We start from the raw sequence: 25,959 nt of genomic DNA on the forward strand, positions 1-25,959 counted from the left end.
TGTGTAAAATTACAGTAATGAAGGATTGCATTTGTTTATGTAAGGTTTAATATTATTGTTTTTAGCAAGTAATATTATTGAGACTGATATTTAACACTGAACTTTACAGATTGCAGAGGCTTGCGTCTGCCGCTGACGTTACTGTTGTGGTGTAAAGTAACTAAGTAAATGTAATAATAATAACTGTATATTATATGTAGGCCTATAGCACCTTTCATACATAAAATGTAGCCCAAAGTGCTTCAAATTGAGATAAATAGTAGGATGCCAGAATAAAGTCAAAGTAGGGCAAAATAATACTAATGAATCAAAATGAAAAATGAAAAAATACAAATAATAATAAAAAACATAAGACAAGCTTATTTTAATTAAATGCCATATTGAAAAAAATAATAATAATAATACCCATGGTGATTGTGTCATGGAGATAAATGTACTCAAGTACTGTACGTAAGTACAATTTTGAGATATTTTTACTGTACTGGAGTACTTAAAATTTTCAATATTTTTACTTCTACTTACTTATCTCAAAGGTAAATATTGTACTTTTACTCCACTATAATTATTTGAAAAATTGAATTACTTTGTAGATTTTGTTTATTATTACAAAACCACTTCAGACCTACAGTATATATATACACACTTTGGCAATGTGTTGTGAGCTTGTAGATCTGCTATTTTCAAAGGATTTTATTTTGTGTTACACATTTGAAAACTTGTGAAATGGGTCCTTCTGCATAATGAGTACTTTTACTTTTGGTACATTACGTACATTTTGATGCCAATACTTTTGTAATTTTAATACCGAACTTGTAACAGACTATTTCTACAATAGGGTATTGATACTTTTACTTAAGTAAAACATATAAGTACTTCTTCCATCCCTGCTTTTACTTAGGCCTAATTGTCCCTTAGTTTCAAGTTATGTTTTGTACTTTTGTGTTTTTGATTTTGATGTATTGTGTTTTGTCTGGCTCCTTCCCATGAGTCTGGGGTTTATGACAAAACACAAAACACAATAAATCAGAGCACTAAAGGAGCACTAAAGTGTATTGTAATAATTTCAGTGACTTCAGGATTGCCTCAGTGTACACTATGGATTTGATTTGAGGTGTGAGCCAACTGGGTTCTGTGTACAACAGTGTATGACAACGTGCTCACTGTATTACAGTAATGCAGTCTGGACCCACAGTTTGAGAACCACTGTTTTAATTACAATAAGCCAACACAACTCCAACTGATTTCACCAAATATTCCCTGTCTCTGCTTGCATGATGTTTCCTAGGTTGTGTAGAAAGGAATGATTAGCTTTTTTTGTTGGGAACAAAAACCTGCTCTATGTTACATACTTAGAAAACACTGACCCCTAGTGGCAAGAGTCTTTGATTGATTGATTAAATACTTCAAATCATTAGTCAAAAAACATTTACAGCACGGATCAGTAAAACATTTAGGCTAAAAGGATAACACAAAAAGGTCCTGCGGACTTGTTTCCATTATTTCCATTATTCCTATGTATTCAGTTCATCAACAGAACATAGAATATTAACAAATTAATACACGTCATCAACAAATACAAACAGCTATATTTACAGAGCTATATTTAAATGAGGTTATTAATATTGAGGAGGTGAAAATGGCTATTGCTGCCTTGAAGGTGGGCAAAGCCTCAGGTTTTGACGAATTAACAAATGAAATACTTAAAAGTACCTGGTTCACAGAGGCACTCTATGTTTTATTTGACTTTTGTTTTGAAACTGGGACTATTCCATTGTAAGTCCAATAGCAAAATCCCCCCAAAACGAATACCCTTAACTATCGAGGCATTAGTCTTTTGAGCACAGTATATAAAGTGTATAATTCGATTACTATAATTCCAGGCTTAAGACCTACCTAGAAGAAAATGTAATAATTATTTTGTAAGACAATCGTAAACTGCAGATTATTTTTAAATGTTTAATTTGTACATTTAGAAATGATTTGTTAATGCTTTGGGCTACAACAAAAAAATTAACATGAAGTATTATGTTTAAGGCTCTAGGGGCCCCCTTTCAAGCAATTTATTTCATACATAAACTTTGGGTGGATATTAAATCTATCTTCCAATTCCAGCTAATTTTACAGCTAATTTTACAATGGTATATTTTGTTGAGCTATTACACAATATTTCACCCCTGACAAGCTAAATCTAAAGCTAATTTAAATAAAAACAAGTCTTTAACGGTCAAATTACACTAGCAAACCCACTTTAAAATGAAATAACATCTATGAAAAATGACAAACCATAATAACGTCATTTCACAATCATCCCTTGGATAACAACAAACTGTCACCTCATTATGGGTCTACTGGAAGTATTAATAACATGTTCAACAGCCAAGAAAACTGACTGTGCTTCACCCTGCAGGCTTGATGCAGTCACACGCCATGAACATTCTTTGGGTTGATGAAAGATCAAACCGTGTGTGTGTGTGTGTGTGTGTGTGTGTGTGTGTGTGTGTGTGTGTGTGTGTGTGTGTGTGTGTGTGTGTGTGTGTGTGTGTGTGTGTGTGTGTGTGTGTGTGTGTGTGTGTGTGTGTGTGTGTGTGTGTGTGTGTGTGTGTGTGGACCCACCATCAGAGACAAGGAGTTCAATTCAACCACAGTGCCTCTGGCTTGGCCAGGTGAAAACAACTGGCCGTGTTTGATGGTGTGAAGCCGGGCAGTGAGGGTGATCTCTGTCGTTGCACTTGTGACTCTTACAGGTTGGTCAGGGAGCCTTTTCAGCCCTCCCACACATAGACATATATAGGTAGACCAAGCCCCCAGAGTTGCTGAGAAACATTGAAGCTGCCACCCCAGTGGCCAAAGCTGGAACTGCAGGCGGGGAGAAATACATGCACGCGCAAAACATACTGAGAGATATTTATATTTATACATATAAATATGTAAACATATTATACATACATACATATGCATTTACATATAAATATGCATCTCGAGTGTATTTAATAAATATCTCGCGTTCAATCCTTGACACACGGGCTGCCGTAGAACGCAAAAAGGACACTAGTGCGCATGCTCATAACTCTATGGGGATACAAAATCGAACCAATAATTCTACTTCCGGCAGGTTTCCGGGTGCTTCAAAACGCCACTGAGCACATTCATTGAAATGATAGCTGGGGGCGGGGCAATCCGCCCTCTAGTTATATTATACCTCTATGAGGTAGACGCCTCCTTCGGCTCTGAGGCATGTGTATCTTGGGCGCCATTTTAGCGTAGGAGAGCTTCCCTGAAGCTTCCGCGTGTGTCACAGAAGGGGGCGTTCGGTAGGCCAATCAGAGGCAGGTGGGGGCGGGACAACTAGATTCTGACAGGTCTTAGAAAAGACGCACTGTCATTGGCCTGTAGTGAACGCGCTGTGAGCGCTGTGATTGGCCAGTAGTCACTTTGAGTGTCCGTTTGCCTACGCGAAAATGGCGGCCGCGATACAAGTTGCTCCAACCAAGCCCCCAGAGTTGCTGAGAAACATTGAAGCTGCCACCCCAGTGGCCAAAGCTGGAACTGCAGGCGGGGAGAAATACATGCACGCGCAAAACATGCTGAGAGATATTTATATATATAGATATAAATATGTAAACATATTATACATAAACACATATGCATTTAGTTATACATAGGCATCTCGAGTGTATTTAATAAATATCTCGCGTTCAATCCTTGACACACGGGCTGCCGTAGAACGCAAAAAGGACACTAGTGCGCATGCTCATAACTCTATGGAGGTACAAAATCAAACCAATAATTCTACTTCCGGCAGGTTTCCGGGTGCTTCAAAACGCCACTGAGCACATTCATTGAAATGATAGCTGGGGGCGGGGCAATCCGCCCTCTAGTTATATTATACCTCTATGGCTCCAACGAACTGCAGAGGCCAATGAGGTATCTAGGTTTCTATATCTATGCTCCCACATGACCAACTGACACTGTACAGTAGGGGTCAGTGACAGGGAATAAACGAGTGTGGGGAATATTGGTAGCCTAATTGGCATAACAAAATAAAACTTACTTAGAAAAGTGTGCTCCTCAGAGGACAGGTCTCCACCAGGCCGGGTTGTCTACCCAGGGCCTGCAAATTTTGGAAGGAAGTTATAGACAATTGGAATGGTATATGAGAAATCTTACCTATACGGTGTATTGTGATCACATGACTTCAGAGATAATGTGTGCGATTTGTGTGGGCTTTGGACCAAAGTTGTAGGAGTGTGTTGTGAAGTAAACAAAATGGTGGGAGTTGCGTCATGATCCAAGGAATCCAGGGGAAAAAACATTTATAGTTATAAAATATAGGTATCGGTTCAACAGTTATAGGCCGAGGCCCAAAAGGCCCAAAAGGGGAAGCTCATCAGGCCGTTTTGAAAACATTGAGTATATGTGCAATGTTTCACGACAATCGAACACTGCATTCATGATTTGCGATATTTTTTTGCAAAACGGGCCCCTCCCACAATCTTTGATAGCCAATCGTAGCCAATCTGAATGGCATCTAAAAAAGCTAACAGATACATCTTGATCACGTGACAACAGATTTAATGTGTACAGATTTGTGTGAGTTTTGGACAAAATATGTACAAGTAGTAGCAAAAACTGCATTAGGATCCATAAAATTTATTGTACAACCTACGGTTCAAGAGTTATAGGCCAAACTGTGAAGGGTGTTATAGCGCCACCATTAGGCTGATTTGAAAAATTGGGCTACTGGAAGTGTGTGTACAAAGTTCTGCGGCGCTCCCATTATCATTTAACACATGCGCTGCACTCAGGAAAAAAACATCCTGGTGGACACGGGGCCAAACAATTTAACAGTCACCTCTTTATAATGATATCCAACCTGCAGGCTTGCTGCAGTCACACTCAGTACTTTATCAGCAGCCTCTTAAAGCCTTCATCACACAACAGCATCTCAACTGATCTTCTGTGAGCAACACCATCCCTCGATGAAATATAAATCAGGCTTTATTACAAACATTACTATATTGTGTATGGACATCATCGCCTATTGATCCAGCCATAACTGATTTATGTTCAAGCGTGGATGCATATTTGTGAAATGGCCACATTGTTCATTCAAAATATAAAATGTGTTTAAAACCACTATAAATAGTCCATGTTCACTAAGCTCCATGGAGTTTGCTGAAAGCAACCTGCTCATTAACCATTAATGTAATAAGCCAGACCAACATCACAACGACTTAGATTGAACAGATGACCTTAGTTGGCCTTCAAAGAAAACTCTTCAAACATGGTGTCCAAGCAGTGGTTTAGAGATAAACACTGGTAAAAAGCAAATAACTGATCATATGTACTAAACGGGACTTCTAAAAGCCACTGTCTCAAATATTTGGGCAAAAATTAAAAATATAAACTGAGTTTCTGTTCAAACAGTGAATATACAGTATATTAAAGATAATGTATATTGTCTTCATCTCAGAAGTCTCAACAGTCTTATTACATGGGCCAGACAATTTCAGACACTGTACACAGGACTTTGACCTAGAGTGTACTTTTAAATTAACGTTTAATCTTTCGTTATGGAATGGAAGCCATATTTAAAGGGTAAACTTGCACAAACATGTTCCAAATTCCATATTATAATGCACATGCAGTTTTATGTTTGTTTTTCACTGTTGTCTCTCACAATACAACACGCACACACTCACACGCACACGCACACACACACACACACACACACACACACACACACACACACACACACACACACACACACACACACACACAGACAGAACATTGTTATTGTTACCTACAATACAGTTGAGATACTTGTCAGACACAGTAGACGTCAATCATGGATAAAGGAAACAACACCTCCTCCAAATTGAGCGTCTTCCTATAATAGCTGATACTGGAAGCCATAATTAAAGGGTGAACTTGCACGAACATGTTCCAAATGCCATATTATAATGCACAAGCAGATTTATGTTTGTTTTCTCACTGTTTTTTCACACACACACACACACACACACACACACACACACACACACACACACACACACACACACACACACACGTGTATTCTCTCACTTGTCTCTACTGTATGCTGTCTTCTGTGCAACATTTAGGCCTACAGTTGGTCTTTCAATTCCACCTCATCAATGAAAGTGCATCAGTTTGACTAGGTAGCCTGTAATAATTGTACTGTGATGAAGGGAGTTGTAGCCTGTGTTACTGCTATTCATCTCCATCAGATCAAAAAGACACTGCTGTCATACTATACACCTGACCTTACTGAAGTGTTGCAGTCCTTTGGACAGATGTGTAAACTAGAAAAAGTGCTCCTCGGAGCACTGCCAGACCCCTAGTGGTTGAAATCTGAAGATCAGAGCACTACGTCACGCGAAGCTTGGCCAATAAAAAAGAGAGACAGGGAGGAAAAGAGGGACAGACCGACCGACCGACCGAAAAAGCCTCATGTAGGCCTGGCAACTAGATCAGTGGTTTTCAAACATTTTCATGTCAAGGACCCACAAATTAATATGTATTTGGCCACGGACCCCCATCTGAAAATATTTTATGCAAGGGACCTTCATACAAGATTTGGGTTGTCAAAATGTTTCAAAAGTGTCCCAATCTCTGATCTACAAGCTCAGCTTATAGTTAGACTATTTTCAAATTGCTGATGTATATAGGGAGTCTGTTAAACCAGATTTTGATGCCATTTCAAGTAATTTGGCTGGGGACTCCCGGTGGTCCCCGCACCCTACTTTTGAGAACCACTGAATTAGATAAACTGTAGTTTATACTAAAGAATGAACATCTTCATTTATGTAAGCACTATTTGAAATTGAGCAATTTCTTTCACTTCTCACACACTGACTGGTTTATTCTAAAAAGCTAATTTAGGTGCTTTTTTAAGTAAAATTGTAAGTTATTTTTGGTCCCTGGTGTATGCAGTTCATCATTCAATACATAGCTTTTTCATTGATATTGGGTATAGATCTGGGTATAATTTCTTATTATTTAAGGTCAGCCATTCATTTTTGGTTTGTGGAGTTCAAGCTGAATATGTTTGTGAGCACACATGTCTAAATTGTCCAAACACCTACAATAACAACACTGCCCTCCACAGGAATGAAGATATAATTACCAACTATAAATAATAGGCAGGCAGGTTGTTATTCATTCAGGGAATGTGAATGTGCCCTGAATGAATGTGTGTGAATGTCTTCAAATAGTGTGCACTGTGGATTTAAATTAAACCTGTCAATGCCATAATTGACTGGGATCTCTAGAAAATGGAAACTACAGCCTTTATCTTCCTGGAACATTAGAATGCTAAAACATCGCCACAGGTTTATTAATGAATAAACATAGGTTTGAAATCTAACTCTTCCTGTCATCTGCAGGTGAATTTTCAAACTATCCACAACCTGCCTCTGACTGACAGAGTAAATTAATGGACTGCATTTATTTGGCACTTTTTCTAGTCATCTGACCACACAAATGCATCTTACAATGTAGGTACAGCTAAAATTAATACCATCAGCAGTACGTTGGGTCTCTGCTGCCATCTGTTTGTCATAGTTGCTAAATACAAGGAAGAGGATGTGAATGTCCAAGAAACCCAACACACCTATTCTGACATGCATGATGCAGAAAATAATTGGATTATGGATATGAGAAATTACATGTCCACTGAAATAACCTCCCACCAAAAAAGTACTTTGATCTCATGTTTATTGACTATGATTCAAGGTGTAAACGTTTTAATCTATTAAACACTGGGCTACAAAATGTTACTATAGCCTATCCAGTGATTGAACTATAAGAATAATCCATATAATAAAGTTGAAGTTCTATATGTGTCTAATGCAAGCCAACACTCCAGGTCAGATTGGGCTGAAATTGAAAATGTGCATGGCCAGTGTGTTATATTCAGGGAAGGTCATGCAGTGGTGGGAAAGGTTCTCTTATGTTTTACTTTTTGGACAATGCTGTGAAAGGGTTTTGGAAAGAGTTTGTACTATGAAGCTGTAACAATCCAGTAGATGGCAGTAATGCAGTGCATATGGATGCCAACTGCCATGCATTAACCAAAGATGGTGGATGGATAGATAAAACCCAAACTCTGTATGCATAAAACCCATATTTGATAAAACTGGAACAGAATGTCTAGGATTGTCCAGGGGATTCCCTAGGTGTCACTGAGGGGGTTCCAGGTCCCCAGCAAAATGAGGAACAGTTTAACAATTTTAACACTATTACACTTTGCCTATCAAAATATATATATTTGTTTTAATCTTGAAAATGTGTGAGACATTTGTAATAACATTTTCACTTAATTGATGCAGGACAAATGGGGGTCCATGTTATATAATAATGATGATAATAATAATAATTATTATTATTATTATTTATTTTTTCAAACATAAAATGTTTGAGAGAACTTTTAATTATCAAAGTGGGATCCTAGGAATGAGTCACCCTCAGGGTTCCTTGAGGGGGTTCCATCCAAACAGCCAGGTCTGTAACTCCGAGTACACACTAGCCCTGAAACATGACTGTCATCCCATGACAGACGAGCGTCTTATTTTTTAACTCTATGGCGTCATGTGAACCATGGCTAAGTACACACATTTTTACAAGTTATTATGGGGGTCCTTGAAATTAAAAAAAGACTGGGAACCACTGATGTTGCATACGGTCGAAGACGGACTCAATACCGGGTGACACCGAGTTCCCCTATTTCCAGTAGAGCAGCGGTGAGGGAGGCCCATGTGGTGCGAGAAGAAGAAGAGGGCCACACACACACACATACACACACACATACCGGCACTTTATAGATAAACCTTTATATACGAGTTGTTTTTGCTGAATGTTCGTGGAGAAGATGCTGCTAGAAGCATGTGAAGAGGACGTCACAGTCGTCTGTAATGCCGTGGCTGGTAAGCATTGAGTCTTGCTAGCAAAGCTAACCCCAAACATCACTGTATTCTGATGATGGTCGTTAGCATGCATGCTAATGGCTTCATGTGTGTTCACTTTCTATTCTGTGTGTCCCTCACGTGTCGCATCACTCTGCAGTGTTTTGATTGTACTTTTTTTATTTTGCTGCCTGAAACTAGGTGTTAATCTGCTAATGCAGTGGTTCTCAACCTGTGAGTCAGGACCCCCAGGGGGTCCCTACATGATTCCTTTTTTTGGGGAGGGGGGAATGACAGTGAAGTGACAATTTAAGGACTTACGACCTTTTTTTTAATACCTAAAAAGATCATTGCTGCATCAAAAGTAATCAACACATTATAGTATAAAAACTGGTCAAACTTTGGCCAAATTGTCAAATAATATAAGAAAGAGACGAACATGGTGAAGAAAACACGTTTCTACAAGGTGTTGTGAGCTTGTAGATCTGCTATTTTCACAATATGTATCTGTGGAACCGAGTCAAAATGCCTCAACTACAATTCCAAGTGCTTGTCAGAGTGGGGGGTCCCCAGTTCAAATATGATTGTTTTGGGGGGTCGCTGCCTGAAAAGGTTGAGAACCACTGTGTTAATGTGTGTTGCATATTGGTGTCTAGCTGTATATAGGAACTTGATGCAGTGATTTCTAATGCCTGTTGACATCTCAACGTAAGCCACAAACAAGCTATTTTATGTTTGACAGCATCTTTTATTTCGTTGTTCCATCACAATTCACTGCCCAGAAAATGTTGGACTCTCTATAATGGGCTGTTGCATAAGTCCCACCTGTTGCTGCCTTCTAATAGACCTGGTACTGCTGTCAATTAGAAATTCATCTGGGATGTTTTTTCTTAAATTTGTATTATTCTATCAGCCCGGGGATCACCAGGGGTCCAAATTACCCTTATGGGCCTGTAACTCTTGAGAGGGTAGAAATGGAACTGGTCCATTTGGTTCCATTTGTACACTCAAATTAAATGAACACTGGGGGGGACTTTACAGTGTGAACTTTACAGTGTGAACTGGGGCTCTCAGAGATAACAAATGGTATCAATGGGGGTTTATGGCCTAATATCAAAACGGGGGGTCCTTGAAATTAAAAAATCACACCCAGTGTGAAGTGGGCGGTGTGGTCACAGTGGTCATCACAGTGATGGAAGTTCACTTAAAGAAAAGTAATATTGTGGACCAACCATTGTACACCCCTAACTTAAAAAAAACCATTAATGTGTTTTTTTAAAGTGCATAGTCCTATTTATAGGGCTATGCACATGTGTCATGTTTCACTAGCCAATCACAGTCCTGAATAGACTGTGATTGGCCAATCACGGTGCAGGGTTAGGGGGTACACTGGTGGCCAATCACAGCGCAGGGTTGGGGGGGTGCAATGGGGGTCGATGTCCAAACCTCACATATAGGGGCGGTTTCACCGCCCAAAAATAGTGAGAATTATTTTATGGAATCATTGTGGGCTTCCTCACTGAACTGATAAGCGGTCTCTGTCTCTGCCAGCCTCGGTGCAGATTCAGGTGGAGCCAGTGGGCCGGTGGTTCGAGGCTTTTGTCAAGAGGAGGACCAGGAATGTGTCGGCCTCCTTCCAGGAGCTGGAGGAAGAGGAGGAACTGTCGGAGGAGTCCGAGGATGAAGAGTTGCAGCTGGAGGAGTACCCAATGCTCCGAACGCTGGACCCCAAAGACTGGAAGGTATTGATCTGACTGGGATGCGCCGTAGGGGAGCACACATTTCTTCCATTAGAGATGAAAAATGCTCCCATACATTACTCACAGTCATCTTCTGTGGCTAAAGGCCATCGCTATATATATCCATATATACTGTAGGCATATATGGATGTCCAGAACCGCCGATCCAATCAACATGCCCATAGATGGGCATGCCAATAAAGGGTATGGGCATATACTAATGACATCAGGGATCGCCATATGTGGGCATAAAAGGGACAAGGACTGACAGATACAGAGATCTCCATATATGGACATAAAAAGGACACGGGTAGACAGACATATGGGGTGCGTTCGGAAATTGCGCACCGGAGCGCACTCGACCCATTAGTTTGTATTGGCCAGTGCGCTCAGTGCTGTATTTCCGAACGCACCCATGATGAGATCTCCTTTTATGGGCACAAAAGGGACGTAAACAAACAAAGCACGCACATGCACTCACTAAAAACCAGGTGCTGGGCTGAGGTCAGAATCCACAAAGAACAATAACGTCCACACACTGGGTCATGCTCCAAAGCTTAAACATTTATTTTGGCTCCTTTTTACACCATTGGACGTACCTTTTGTGTACCTTTTGGACGTACCTTTTGTGTACCTTTTTGTGTCCCCCCCCCACAAAAGCGACACAGATGGGCACTCTGACAAAGCCCCCGACACGATGACTCAGACTGTCAGACATATTGGTTGGATCGGTGGTGCGACGTAGGTGTGAGGGCCGCTATGTCAGCCGGACCTCTAGTACCCAATAATCCCATGTTATCAACACTGTGCTGCTTAGTTGATGGTGCTTAAGAAGGACAAGGCAGCTCGTAGAATGGAAGACCAGTCATAGACATTGCACTCTATTTAACTTTTTCCCCACTTTCAGAATCAGGACCACTATGCCGTCCTTGGACTGATCCATATGCGCTACAAGGCCACACAAAAGCAAATTAAAGCTGCCCGTGAGTAAAAAGCGATTGCATTTATCTCCTGGTTCACAGGTTCATTATTGGATTTATTTGCCTTAATGGATAGGAGTTTTTTGTCATAAACACTGATTATCACATTCTCTCAATTTGTCAACAGACAAAGCAATCGTATTAAAGCACCACCCTGACAAAAGGAAAGCAGCTGGAGAACAAATTGTAGACGGAGACAATGACTACTTCACTTGTATAACTAAAGGTAATAATGACGGTGATAATTCATTAATAAAATGTTGGTAATCATGCAATTTTGTAGTCAGATGTTTATTTAAAGACATGGATTTCAATAGACTAAAACAACTGAAAACATGGCTATTATACAGTAAAAGAAAGAAAAATCCCACTGACGATATTAGCTTTTGGGTCCCTCATGTGCGAAATGATGTTGGTACTGTTTTTACCCTGTCAAACCTGAGATGTAACCTGAACGTTAACTTCTAAAGATTTCCCAGGGATGTAAATGCGAGGGTAATTTCCCAATATAAATGAATTTATTATATAGTCAAGAAACCTATCTCCTGTGTTCTTAGTGTTGTATGTCCGAAAAGTCATCCTTTTTCTGTATTTCTCGTCCTCAGCTATAGAAATCCTATCAGACCCTGTGAAAAGAAGAGCTTTTGACAGTGTAGACCCTACCTTTGAAAACGCTGTGCCTTCAAAGAGTGAGGGCAAAGAGAACTTCTTTGACGCGTATTCTCCCGTTTTTGAGAGAAACGCCAGATGGTCTTCCAAAAAGCACGTGCCCAAACTAGGAACTTTGGAGTCCACTTTTGAAGAAGTGGATAATTTTTACTCATTCTGGTAAGTGGCAGAATTGTCAGCTACTCCATTGTCTTATGAACACTCCGTAAGGAAGTCATTTCCTTTGACATAGACTCTTCATTCACTGGTTAACGTGGCAATTAAGTTACATGAACCGTTGAATCCCCATTCTGGGCGAACATTCGCAGAAAATGGCAGATTTAAAAGCTCACAGCGCGCCGGTGCATTGTGAACTTGTAGATGGACTATTTTCAGCAAAGATATTTGGTGAGCAGGGGAAAAAAAGAGGGGGCCTATAGAGTCTTTGGGAATCTGGTCATCAAAGTATAGGGTTTAAGTGATTAAAGATGCTGGAAAATCGCTGCCTGTCTGTTGATGAACACTGACTTAAATATCAACAACACATTCACGTTAAATATCAGCAAATTTACCCATTGAGAAAGAATATGTATTACTCCCTATGTATTGCTTCCTTTTGTGTCTGATGTGAGTTTGAGCATAAGGTGGAATTCTTGTCACTGAATGCTACATGTTCCAATTAAGGTACAACTTTGACTCATGGAGAGAGTTCTCATATCTTGATGAAGAGGAAAAGGAGAAGGCTGAATGGTGAGCGCCGGTCGCACACAGTGCCATATCATTTCCATGAATTGTGTTCCCATAATGTTGTCCTTCAATTTCTGACTGGTTTTCTTTCTCCTTTTTGCATCCAGTCGAGACGAGAGGAGATGGATTGACAAGCAAAATCGTGGTTCCAGAATGCAGAGAAAGAAGGAAGAGATGACCAGAATGAGAACACTAGTTGGTAAGGAAATGTCTGATTATTTTAACTGATTAATGAGGTACAACACAAATATGAAACATGCTTTGCAGGGTTGTTGCAAATGTGTATTGGCTCTGATAAGTGTCTCTCACCAATGAACAAAATCATCACCAGAATTAGATTAGTAGTGTTTGTTTATCTCCCTTTTTGTACTGAACATAAAGCTGCAATCTCTAACTTCTATGTTCTACCTGGGATTCAAACCTAGCTCTCCCACACGAGTGGCCAAATATCTACCGCTCAGTCAAGAGTTAGTCCCTGCTTGGCCAGGGCAGGGGAGATATTGTACCTGAGGCAGTAGTAATTGTCAACCAGTAGGTATCCTAGCTGACAGGGTCTACATTTCTCAATTGGAAGAGAAGTGAGACCACCTCCCACCACTGTATGTGCTAGTTACATTGTATTAACATTCCTAACGTACAGATTGGTTAAAATAATATTTTAAAATAAGTTACGGATTGCAGAGTTACGGATTGCAGATTTAAAAGAAATATCGCCAACCTCATACTCACTCCTGTTGCTCTTGTATCACGTGACCAACACTACAGGATGTCTTAACCAAGTCTCGTTTCTCTCCAGATACCGCCTATAGCTGTGATCCTAGAATAAAGAAATTCAAGGACGAAGAGAAATCCAGGAAGGAATCGGAAAAGAAAGCTAAAGTTGAAGCCAAGAAGAGAGAACAGGAAGAGAAGGAGCGGGTCAGTGTCACATTAATTCATCTATCTGTTGACACTCTTTTGAAACTGAATAAAGTCTGAGAATGTAAAAATGGACTGGTCCATTTGGACTGTATAGGTTTATCGAATAACACGCATTGATAATGCTACATGTAACCTAATGGTACTCACTGAATGACTGCCATTATGAGCATATTATCTGGGGGATGTGTGGTGGTGAGATTGTGTATGTGTTGTGTTGCGTAGGCCCGGCAGGCAGAACTGGAGGTGGCTCGTTTGGCGAAGGAGAAGGAAGATGAGGAGGCCAAGCAGGTTGCCCAGCTGGCAAAGAAGGAGAAGGAGATCCAGAAGAAGGCCATCAAGAAGGAGAGGCAGAAACTCAGGACCACCTGCAAGGTCAAATATCACAAAGTGTTCTGTGTAGATCCGCAGTCCCCATGAGAAAGTACAGGCCTCCATCCACTGTCAACACCTCATTGGTGTGCACTACCCCCCATAACCCCGCAGAAACTTTGTATCTCCGTATTTCAACGTCTGTTTTTTTTTTGTAAATTAATGCCCTACTACTCTGTCGCATAAGAGTGTTGTGCCAAAATAGCCAATCTACAAGCTCACAACGCGTCACATTGCTTGTAGATTTGCTATTTTTTGAACAATTTTTAAAGTAGTTAACGTGTCTGGGTTCTACTACAGGCAGAGTTTCAACTGTGTGGCTACAGATTGGCTCTGTGCATAATTGTAGTCCCAGGTTTCCAGAAGGTGGCATACTCCGGAAACGCATGACACCTTCACCTGTGTTTCCAGTTCAAACCTGCTGCTGAGCCTAGCAAACGAACCTATGGGAGAATGAACTGGAACAGTAAATGGGTGTGCCCTCTTGTGAAAAATGGGACTAGAGTTAGGCACAGAGCCTATTGTGGAACGAACGCGAAGAAAGTAACCAGGCCATCTTGTGTATTTGGATGTTCAACCTCCTTCAGTTTCATTGTGTTGGCAGCAGCTCTCTCACTGATTGTAAATGTACTGTACATCTCTACTGCTGAGAAACACTGTATTAAAGGCTCTGCGAGCAGGAGAACTCATTTATTTGTCGAGACAATTAATCATGCCTTTTCTCCACTTCAACAGAACTGGAATTACTTTGAGGACACTGAAACGGACGGCGTGAAGATGATGGAGGAGGTGGAAAAGCTGTGTGATCGTCTGGAGTTGGCAAGGTAAATGCTTCAAAGCCCAAATCAGCAAGTCCAGAACAATGCCATTTTTCTTTCAGAGTCTTAGTTCTTGAATTGAAAACAGAAACTCTGGATGAGAGTATTGTCGTGGTGCCGTCGTGACTAGTAGAATGATTTGCAATCTGTCTTATCTGCTGTTTGAAGCTCTATTTTACCATCAAATGGTCTCTTCTTTTAATATGATTATTTTAATCAACTGAATTTAAAATCATTCAAACATTTACACAGGTGTTTTTATTTGATTTCCTTTTTATGAATTGTGGGTTAGTGTCGGATTAATTACTGTAATAATCCCTTCATTATACCTGTTTATTTCTTCAGTTTGCAGTGCCTGAATGAAACGCTGACCTCTGCTTCCAAGGAGGAGGGCAAGGCGGCTGTGGATAAGGAGGTAAAATGGGGCCCACACTTGACAGGGCATTGGATGGTGCAAGACCACGGCTAGTACTGTGTTTTGGCATGCGTATTGGTTGATCCCGAAAGAGAATGAAAGGAAGAGTGAAACCTCTTTAACCCATTAAGACCCGAGGCAGATTCTACAAATGCCTTCTAAATCAGTAGTTCTCAAACCTTTTCATGTCAAGGACCCCCAAATTGATATATATATTTGACAGAGGACAGAGGACTTTTTTGTGCCAGGGATCGCCAGAACAGAAGATTTGTAATAAAAAAAATTCAAAATGTTTTAAACATGTTTAAAAAATGTTCAAAAATAGAATGTGCCAATACTGTGTTCTCACAAGAATACAACATGTGCTCATTTGTCCATCCAGGTGAATGAGGTGAATTCCCAGCTGCAGAAGGAGAGGGATGCAGAGGTCCAGGCCAGCCGGGCCACCCGCAGCGCTGAACAGGCCAGCGGGGGTGGAGGGGCTGGGGCAAAGGGCTGGAATGAGGAAGACCTCCAGCTGCTCATCAAAGCAGTCAACCTGTTCCCTGCTGGAACCAACGCCAGGTAGTCGCTGTGAAAGCTTTATACCGTCGAGGGATTCATTATTCCAGTCGGCTACCAATGCAATCCATCAGCATAACCTATCATTAAAGGATAGGGTATTATCAGGGGACTTGTGATATCAAGTAAATATATACATTTTTTAAATGACTACTCTATACCCGGGGATGCGCGCACCGCAAACTGCAGCATTGAGAAAGGTGAAGAATCGGCTTCTTCACTCCCTGCATAATGCCAATGCCCAAGTGCAATTTCAGATTGATTGGTCAACCCACTGAGGAGAAACGTTTATACAGAAGGACTGACTGTTTTCTTCATTTAACACAGTAGGATAGGATTGTTTCACCCGTGTTTTGATCTCTTTTTCCAGATGGGAAGTTGTTGCCAACTACATGAACTTGCACTCCAGCAGTGGCATCAAGAGGACGGCCAAAGATGTCATTAACAAAGCCAAGAATCTCCAGCGGCTGGGTGAGAAGATTACCAGTTTAAAGCTGCTTCTTACTGGGATCCCATGGACATGTCAGAGAATGCGTTTTTAGTTAAATATTCTACATTCTTAGAAATTTTAGGACATTTTGTTTCATTATCGTGGATGTTTTTTTATAGTCTTTGAATGGTAATAACCCAAATTGACTGATTTATCATGCCATTCGATAATGCATCAGTTAACGTAAGCCACTGAGAATAAAAAGCTGGAAATTGCAGTGCATTGAGTCAGTCATTGACCAGTCCAGGAATGTATTCATCAAAGTGTACTGAACACTGCTCTTGTTTCAGATCCTGGGCAGAAAGATGAGATCAACAAGAAAGCCTTTGAGAAGTTTAAGAAGGAACATTCTGCAGTACCACCCAACGTGGACAACTCAATGCCCTCAGAGAGATTTGATGGTGAGTGTTTGGGACATCCTAACGGGGTCATCATTAGTTGGTTGGGTTAATTACGTTTGAGCAAGGAACTCCAGCTGTGCTGATCAGTGGCTAACAAGTGACATTCCTAGTAAGGCTGAGCCCTCAGTGGCAGTTTTGTTAGTCAAGTATGTTTTATTTTTTCCCTCCCCATATATACGTATATATTATTCTGCACACCCCTAAGGGGCACTGCTCTAGTAATTGTTAAATCCATGGCTGGAACAAGGCCAGTCATGGTCACTTAAAAATAATTTCATGAAATGGTACGCATATTGACATTCATTCACATTGGAAAACAAACATTTGATGCGTAAATATCGTGAAAACGCTGAATGCATAGCAACCAGCACTTGGCTGATAATGGCAATGAATAATAAACTATTGTCTGTTGCCACCCCAGATCCTGCTGCTCCCTGGACCACAGAGGAGCAGAAACTTCTGGAACAGGCTCTGAAGACCTACCCAGTCAGCACCGCAGAGAGGTGGGAGAAAATCGCCGCTGCTGTCCCCGGACGCTCCAAAAAGGACTGTATGAAGAGGTACAAGGTAAGCCGAGGACTTGTTTTTAATGTATACTCGGTAAACTACATTCAGAGGGATGTATATTAATACCTAAGGCCGATTTCTACAAATGCCTATAAATCAGTACTTGTCACATTCAAAAATAGCAGTACATCTGCTATTTTTGAATAGCCAACGCAAAAATCTAAAATGACACGACGCTTTCCCGGTTTTAACACTTTAAACCTGGCTTCCGTATTTTGGGCATGCCATTATAGGCGAAGATCTTTTTTTATTGTGAGCTTGTGGATCTGCTATTTATTGTACCAAGTGGTTAAAACGTGTCACTCCTATCATGCAGTTTATGATTTCAATTGTCAGTGCATTGGTTACAATAAACATGATTTGCTTCCTTTTTGTGTCCCCCTCTAACAGGAATTGGTGGAGATGGTCAAAGCCAAGAAAGCTGCAAATGAGCATGCGAAGAGTAAAAAATGACAAGAACCACAGAACAGATAGTTGTCGTTATTTTAACATTATTGTGTTGGTCTTTATTTTTTATTGAAATTAAAGGAGGAAAAAAAATACAGAAAGACTTAAATACTGAGTTTGTAAAGTTTTGTTTTATATACTGTACATTTGGGATTCTTGTAATTGGAAGCAAATACATCCTCAAGAGTGCTTGTGTTCATTTAAGTTTTCATCCAGTACATCCCACTACGGATCCGGTTGTAGTCTGGGAGCTGTTCAATTGGACCTGTAAAGAATAAATAAATTACATTTAATAGCAAAACAAATCCTTGAATTTGTGCAATATTGTACTGTACATACTTTGTTGGCTATGATTAGTGGCCTAATTTGTAAAAGAAATTCTTAAAGCTGATTTCGATTTTTTTCAAAGAACATTTCGGTGTAATGATGGACACGGACACAGCAATAAGTATTCTTAGCTGCCTTCAATACATAAGCAAGTGTCCATATTTTTGGACATTAGAATCAGTGGTGACCAATATCAGGGCAGCTAATCTTTTAATGAACACATGGAGATATTGTACTGTAGTGTGAATTCTACCAATGTTCCCTGAAAAGGGATTCCAACATACCTACTGCTGCGATGGCAGGCTCCTTGTCATAGATGTATTTTGTACACACTTCTTTGATGGTCTTGGCATCTATGGCCTAGTGTGAGGGGGCACAGACGGCAACATTTCAAAAAAAATAAACTGACAACACAATTGTCAAGGACCCTGCTACATACTTCAGTGTCTTGATCATTCTGTTTGTGTTCACTCACATCGATTCTGGCCTCCAGCTCATGCAGGGGGATTCTGCGGCTGTAACACAGCATCTGCCTGCCAATGTCCTCGCAGATCGGTGTGGATCCTGACAATTTGAATGTAAAAAGGAAAATAAATTAGCAGCAATACTACAATCGAGGGGTTTGTCACTCAACTCATACATAGGTGCAAAACGAATACAACTAAATAAGGATAATACCGGACTAATGAAATAAAAAAACAATACTGTTAACCCATTAAAACCGGGAAATCATTTTAGATTTTAGCGTTGGCTATTACAAAATAGCAGATCTACAAGCCCACGGCGTGTTACTTCGTGCCGCGTTGTGAGCTTGTACATATGCTATTTTTGAACAGACCTTGAATGCGTGATTTAGAAGGCATTAATTTTGTAGAAACGGCCTCAGGTATTAGGGGGTTATAACGCACAAAGCCACTTTAAAAACGTCTTGGCAGCAATGGGTAATGTGCAAAATTGGGGAGGTATAGTAAGAGTGTCTTACCATCGAGATGCAGAAGCATGTTAGTCTTTAGAAGATTCTTCGCCCTTGCCACTTCACCCTCCGTCACACTCGTACATAGTGACATCCTGTAGTCATTTGCCAAAAAAATATACACTGCTTAGATATGAGGTATAAACCAAGACTATTCATGGTACTGTGCAGTTACAAGATATATTTGAATGTACCCTTTCATGCTAGTGAAGTGCATGTTTGCTCAAAAGCATAATGTATACTCCCATCACACAATGTTGTCACTTGCTGATAAGTGACAATGTACTACTGAGTATAAATTAGGCTTAACAGTGCAACAGTAGGGCTGGGAAAATAGTTTATCTTATGGTTATTGTGACAAAATATGTTTTTCCCCTCTAAAACTTTTTAACTGATCTACAAGCTGAAGCTCACAACGCATCACTTTGCGACCGGTTGTGAGCTTGTAGATTGGCTATTTTTGATTAAAAAAACGGGAAAAGACTTACAATAAACAAAATCCCAGATGATATCTAGTCTAATACTATGATATCAATATATCGGTAGTATTGCCCAGCCCCATTTGTAAGCATTCAACTCATTTTGGTGTGAGCGGTGCTCACCATTCCATCTGAGTGTAGTGCATCATGTCGTTGATGGTGCCAGGTTCACACACCATGTAGAGACCCCACAGGCCTGTGTCAGTGTAGCATGTGTTGAAGGACTGGAAGCTGTGGCACAGGTTCCCCTGACAGGCCATCTGAGCCAACTTGCTGGACAGATTCTACAAGGATGAAAGGGTCCATTAGGATTAGGACACAGGTTCTCAATGTGGGGTCCGGGGACCCCCAGGGGTCCTTGAAGGGCTTTCAGGGGGTCCTCTGCTAAAAGGATTGATAGGCACCAAATGGACCCTTGCAGGTCTTACATTCTCAGAGTTAAATTAACAGTAAAGTTTGTACTTTGTGGATTGGGGTCTGAGAGGTAAATCATATCAAATGGGGGTCCATGGCATGGCTCAGTGCATATCAAACTGGAGTTCCTTGAAATTAAAAAAGGTTGAGACTTTATTTTTAGCTGATAAGCTCAATGCTAACATTGGATCATATCATGTGAGTGACTTGACATTCACACACTGTACTTACTACACCTCCACCAAAGGAACGATCCCAGTTCCCTATTAGAGTGTTGGCCACCATGAGAGGTATGGTGTCAGGGTGCGACCAGCCTACTGCCTCCATTGCAATAGCGATATGAGCCAGTGGCATTTTATCGTCTCGTACACGGATCTAGAAGGAAATAATAATTCCACTGTAATCTTAGATCACGCAATCAGTCACTCTAGTCAATTTATTTGTAAGTTGACTGCAAGGTGAGATGATGTGTACGTTGAAAACTTGCTCCTTACCTCACTTCCTGTGAATCTGCAGGGTGGAAGTTCTGGGGCTTCTCCCTTGTATCTGGCTGGAAGCTTGCCAAAGTGATACTTGGCCAAATCAATTAGCTCATCGTGTGAGACTCCTGGTCAAAGATAGACAATAAATGTATTCAGGTTTATATCTTGATGTGAATAAAATAAAATATGCACACTGGTAATATGCTCCCACTTCTTTATTATTTATAGACCTGAGGCCGATTCTAAAAAGGCCTTCTAAATCCTAACAGTTTTCTGAAAAACCTGTTGCTATATGGTTGGTGGTATCTCTGTTCTTTGCTGTCATTTTTAATAAGTTACATAGAAGTAAAGTTTCCTAAAGAGACAGAAAAAGGATGGTGGGGAAAATAGAAAAACAAAGGGTCTGGTGGATGCATTACGGAATAATGTTCAAATGTCAAGGATAAAGTGCTGGAAAAATAAAAAAGTATTGCTTGACCTGGCCATGATATAAGTCCAAATACAGTCAATCCTCTGTATCTGTGCTCTATGATTGACGAAACCGAGGCAGGGATCTCATTCACCCTTTATTTACGCCAAAATAGGTGACGCAAGTCTCACACTTTTAGCATTCAGTATAAACTAAGTCAAACAAGGCAAATTAGTAAATCTATTAGTAGTGGTAGAAGCAACAGATAATAAAGATGGACAATATTTGGACTTATATCATGGCCCGGTAGTTACAAAACCCAAGGTTCTACCAAAGTTCCACATCGCTTTAAATGTAACATCTGTAAAAGGCCCGTCAAACCTAAGTGACAAATTGACTTTATAACTCAAATGATATACAGACTTACCTCCAGCAGCAGCTAGCACTATTCTGGGCCCTTTGTAGTGAGTGGTAATGTATTCTACAAGATCTCCCCTGTTGATGGTCCTGCATCACAAACACATGTATAGTTATAGCTTTATTAGTAGTCTCTGACAAACAACTTAATAAAACAAACGATAGAAAGTAAAGCTGCTTTACTTGATGTTCTCTGTGGGGCCGAGGATGGTTCTGCCCAGTGCTGTCGACTGGTATGCAGTTGCGTGAAGATAGTCAAAGACCACTTCCTGTAGATTTGTCTCTACTTCCTGCATCTCCCGCAGGATGACTCCTCGCTCTCGTTCGATTTCTGCCGCACCCAGCGTGCTGTTCTGAATGATGTCAGCCAGGATTTCCACAGCTTGGTGTAAGAAAACGGGGACAATTAGAGCGGAAACAGAAACACTGCGTTATGGGTGATTTAAAATGAACACTTTTCTTTTCGGTATCCTTTCCAACCGTTTCAAATCCCAGGCTCCAGCTAAAGTGCCTTGGATGCTGGCTGTTTCCAACATTATCATCATCCTACTTTGGGGAATTTTTCCAACCAGTCCAAAAGAAGCGAGCCCAGCCTTCGCCCTTTAAACATACAGATCTTCTCTTATGTCATATCCAGTGGTGTAGTGGTCTGCTATACGCTGCTACCGCGCATGACCGCCTTTTGTGACCAACGCACACGCCCGCAGATACACTGGCATGCACGTGCATGCCCATGAGACTGCGTGCCTGCCTGCTACATCGAATCAAATTGAATGCCTGCACGATTTACATACACTGTAGAAGCCTAGCATGCAGCTTTGTTGATGGTACTTAAAGAAATAATAGACAGCAGTTAACACCTCAACACCCCATCTCTCTAAACAAACTCACAATGTTGGTCCCAGGCAGCCAGAGCAATGCGAGGTCATTTCTCCTCTTTTCTGTTTGTGGCTGTGCGTGTTTTCATGGAATAATTAGGTTCTACAACAACTGCACATGCTGAAAAAGTGAGTTTCTGAGTTTTAGCGTGAAAGAAGCTATAATCAGCAGCACGCTGACTTACGTACACACACACACACAAAACAATAGCCTGGTCAGAGCGTCTCTGTTGCGCATTAGTGATCGTGCACGCGCGTGCCATGTATGCATGTGCACATATTCGTGCATGTGACGTCATTAAAATAGCATATGACCAGCTATCAAATGAGCTCTACAACACTGATCGTACCTCCTGGCAGGTCCTTTGAGAAGGCTTTGGCATAATACACAGTCTGCTCCCTCGATGTGTAGGCATTCAAGTGCGCTCCCATATTTTCAATCTCCAGCTCAAGATCAAGTTGGGAACGCTTTCTTGTACCCTGTCAGATACATAATATGAATTGTAGTTTAGGATGATTCCACAGGCCCAACTTGACAGGGGTCCTCAAAAATGCTAGTATACACGAATCCACAGACGCGCTGCCTGTAGGCAGCCATAGCTGCGATGTCCGCACCGCGACACCGTAGCTATGGCTGCTACAGGGAGCGCTTCTGTGGATTCGTCTATACCATTCAATAACGTATCATTCATCAGTGATAAAATGTTTATCAAAACAGCCTAACTTTACTAGCATTGAAGCTATGCAGGCATACTAAATCACCCTGTTGGGGGAAAAAAAGGTCATTAACGCAGATTGCAGCCCACCCAATGACCCAGCCCAAAATAAAGAAGTAGGCAGAGGTGAAAAGAATTGTTCAGTGGCAGTCAGTATTGCAAAAGCAGCTCTACTAGCATCTTCTCACCTTGAATGCCATGTGTTCCAAGAAGTGGGCTGTGCCATTATTCCTTTCATTCTCATAACGACTGCCAGCATCTATCCAGAGACCCACCTGTAAGACAGTCGATTATAACCAATTAAACCTCTGATTTAGGGCAACGTTTGTTATATAAACAGGTTACATACTCTAAACTTACTGTGCATGTAGAGAGACCGGAGTCTTCGGAAGCAACGCGTAGTCCATTTTCCAAAGCTGTCACTTTGGTTTCAGGGACATTAAGGACCACGTGATTGGCAGCTTGAGCTTGAGTTGCCTGGAATCTGTGTGATCCAACAATGGACTAGAGAAGATATGTGGTGAGTTAGATAGAAGTCTGTGTGATCCAACAATGGACTAGAGAAGATATATGGTGAGTTAGATAGAAGTCTGTTTGATCCAACAATGGACTAGAGAAGATATATGGTGAGTTAGATAGAAGTCTGTTTGATCCAACAATGGACTAGAGAAGATATGTGGTGAGTTAGATAGAAGTCTGTGTGATACAACAATGGACTACTAGAGAAGATATGTGGTGAGTTAGATAGAAGTCTGTTTGATCCAACAATGGACTAGAGAAGATATGTGGTGAGTTAGATAGAAGTCTGTTTGATCCAACAATGGACTAGAGAAGATATGTGGTGAGTTAGATAGAAGTCTGATACAACAATGGACTAGAGAAGATATGTGGTGAGTTAGATAGAAGTCTGTGTGATCCAACTATGGGATAGAGAAGATATGTGGTGAGTTAGATAGAAGTTAGAAGAAGAAAAATGGGTGGTAGATGGTACTATATATGTCTATGAAATTAATTCAAGGACCCCAACGGAAACAAGCCCGCAAGGACTTTTTTGGTCGGACCTTTTAGACAAAAGTATTATAAATGTAACTGTGTTTTACATTATTTTGCCTAATACAATTTCAATCAATCAAAATCAAAAAATAAAACAACCTGACTGGAAAAAATCGCGATGACTCTTAAAATAAGGACATATATATAGGCCTAATCATGGCATAAGTGTTGGAAAGCTGTCAAGCTGCATCTAGACGGTTGGGGGAGTTGTCTTGTCTCTGTATGTAATGTAACGTTACTGCGTAGACCAGAGTCCTTGACATGAGAATGTTTGAGAATCATGGAACAGTTTAGGCGGATTATATACAGCAGCAACGTCTATAGTAAGTGATTCTTACCCTGGTTAAGATGTTTGTTTTCTTCTTAACGAGATATCTCCCTGCGGACGTGAGGCGCTGTAAGGAGGCCGCCATGTTGTTTGTGATGATGAAATCTTACGCAAGGAAAGCGTGACCTCGCGTCACCAGGCAGTGCGTCCTCTAGATATATTATAACTCTTGAGTACATCCTGTCTAAAGCCCGCCTACTGTATCCGGTAATTTGCTCCCACGCGAACAGTCTTTTTACCCCCGGTCTGAGTAGCCCCGCCCTGTAGGCCCCTGGGCGGTGCTTCTTTCACTCTACATTAGAAGAGTTGGGAACGTTGGGGGTTGTCACATTCTAATACAGCCCAAATACCCAATTTCAGCACCGGCCTCAGTGGCGCACCTCGCTAGTCATCAGACTCCCAATCCATTAGCATTGGGAGTCTGGGTTCGACTCCCGCATGGGACAATGCTTTTTCAAACACAGCAGACTACTTTTTTTCGCCGATAAAGTATAGTTTTGGACCATGACGCCAGGCGCGCCGACTTAGCAGACCTTGAGGCCGAGGAGTCGCGCCCGAGCGCCTCCAGGCGCGAGTGCCCGCGACGACCGGCCGATGGTCTGCTAGTCGACTAAGCGCCGTCCGAGTTATGTACCGATAGGCACAGAATCGTAAATGATGTTGTGGGGACTGCGTTTTCCCCAACTCGTTTCACTCAACTCGCCTGTCTCTCCCCGCACCCGCCCCGCCCCGCCCCCCGCTACTGAGACCGGGGGTAAAAAGGCAGGTCGCTGCTCCCACACCCATGCATGCACCTACCGTTTCCGTATCCGTTCTAGAAGTAGACCGGATCAGCAAACTGCAACGTGACTTGATCCCATTCAAGGGAAGACCATCGCTCACTGCTCCTAGAAAATAATGTTTTTGTAGTTTACACAGTGGAGTGGTGGAAAGTAACTAAGTACATTTACTCAAGTACTGTACTTAAGGACAATTTAGTTTTTTTCTGCTATTTCAAATAGCCAATGTATTATGTTTAAAGGGCGAAGACTGGGCTCGCTTCTATTGCACTTGTTTTCATAGACCTGGTTGCTTGTTTCTCTCGCAAAACCTGGCAATGCTGCTTTATTTTGAAAAGTCCAATAAGGAAATGTGAAGGAAGTTGCTGGTCGACGAGCCAAGCGCGCACTCTCCAGCGTTGCCATATCTGCTTTTTATAAGCGACTTCGGGCTTGTTTTTCTGTGAAGTTGCTTGTTTCCTAATGTTGTTTAAACCAGTGGTTCTCTAACATTTTCATGTCAAGGACCCCCAAATGAATAATTATATATTTGGCCATGGATCGATATCTAAATATATTTTGTGCTAGGGACAACCTGTATCAGATTTGTGTTTAATAAATATTAACATTTATTCTTCACTCTTTTCACTTAAAAAAAAAAAAAAATAGCAGACGCGTTGTGAGCTTGTAGATCTGCC

At 41.1% G+C, this 25,959-nt stretch overlaps 2 protein-coding genes across 2 annotated transcripts; one reads left to right on the forward strand and one right to left on the reverse strand.

Annotated features, from left to right (window-relative positions):
• The first annotated feature begins 8,747 nt into the window (after positions 1 to 8,747).
• On the forward strand, positions 8,748 to 18,605 carry dnajc2 (DnaJ (Hsp40) homolog, subfamily C, member 2). Its single transcript, XM_080420761.1, has 16 exons — positions 8,748 to 8,945; positions 10,476 to 10,666; positions 11,571 to 11,646; positions 11,771 to 11,869; positions 12,249 to 12,471; positions 12,976 to 13,041; positions 13,146 to 13,237; positions 13,835 to 13,956; positions 14,182 to 14,331; positions 15,064 to 15,152; positions 15,492 to 15,561; positions 15,944 to 16,125; positions 16,493 to 16,593; positions 16,903 to 17,013; positions 17,435 to 17,580; positions 17,971 to 18,605. Exons 1-16 carry the CDS (start codon positions 8,876 to 8,878, stop codon positions 18,031 to 18,033), a joined length of 1,851 nt encoding a protein of 616 aa, XP_080276887.1. The 5' UTR covers positions 8,748 to 8,875; the 3' UTR covers positions 18,034 to 18,605.
• LOC308079325 (mitochondrial-processing peptidase subunit beta-like) lies at positions 18,055 to 24,588 on the reverse strand (the record flags this gene model as incomplete). Its single annotated transcript, XM_080420763.1, has 13 exons — positions 18,055 to 18,292; positions 18,639 to 18,714; positions 18,830 to 18,918; positions 19,337 to 19,422; positions 19,930 to 20,090; positions 20,452 to 20,595; positions 20,715 to 20,827; positions 21,539 to 21,618; positions 21,712 to 21,910; positions 22,757 to 22,886; positions 23,311 to 23,397; positions 23,483 to 23,626; positions 24,514 to 24,588. 13 exons carry the CDS (start codon positions 24,586 to 24,588, stop codon positions 18,228 to 18,230), a joined length of 1,449 nt encoding a protein of 482 aa, XP_080276889.1. The 3' UTR covers positions 18,055 to 18,227.
• Between the last annotated feature and the right edge of the window lie 1,371 nt (positions 24,589 to 25,959).

Source organism: Gymnoscopelus braueri (assembly GCF_963280865.1).
Source record: "Gymnoscopelus braueri genome assembly, chromosome: 23".
In the NCBI taxonomy this organism is placed as follows: domain Eukaryota; kingdom Metazoa; phylum Chordata; class Actinopteri; order Myctophiformes; family Myctophidae; genus Gymnoscopelus; species Gymnoscopelus braueri.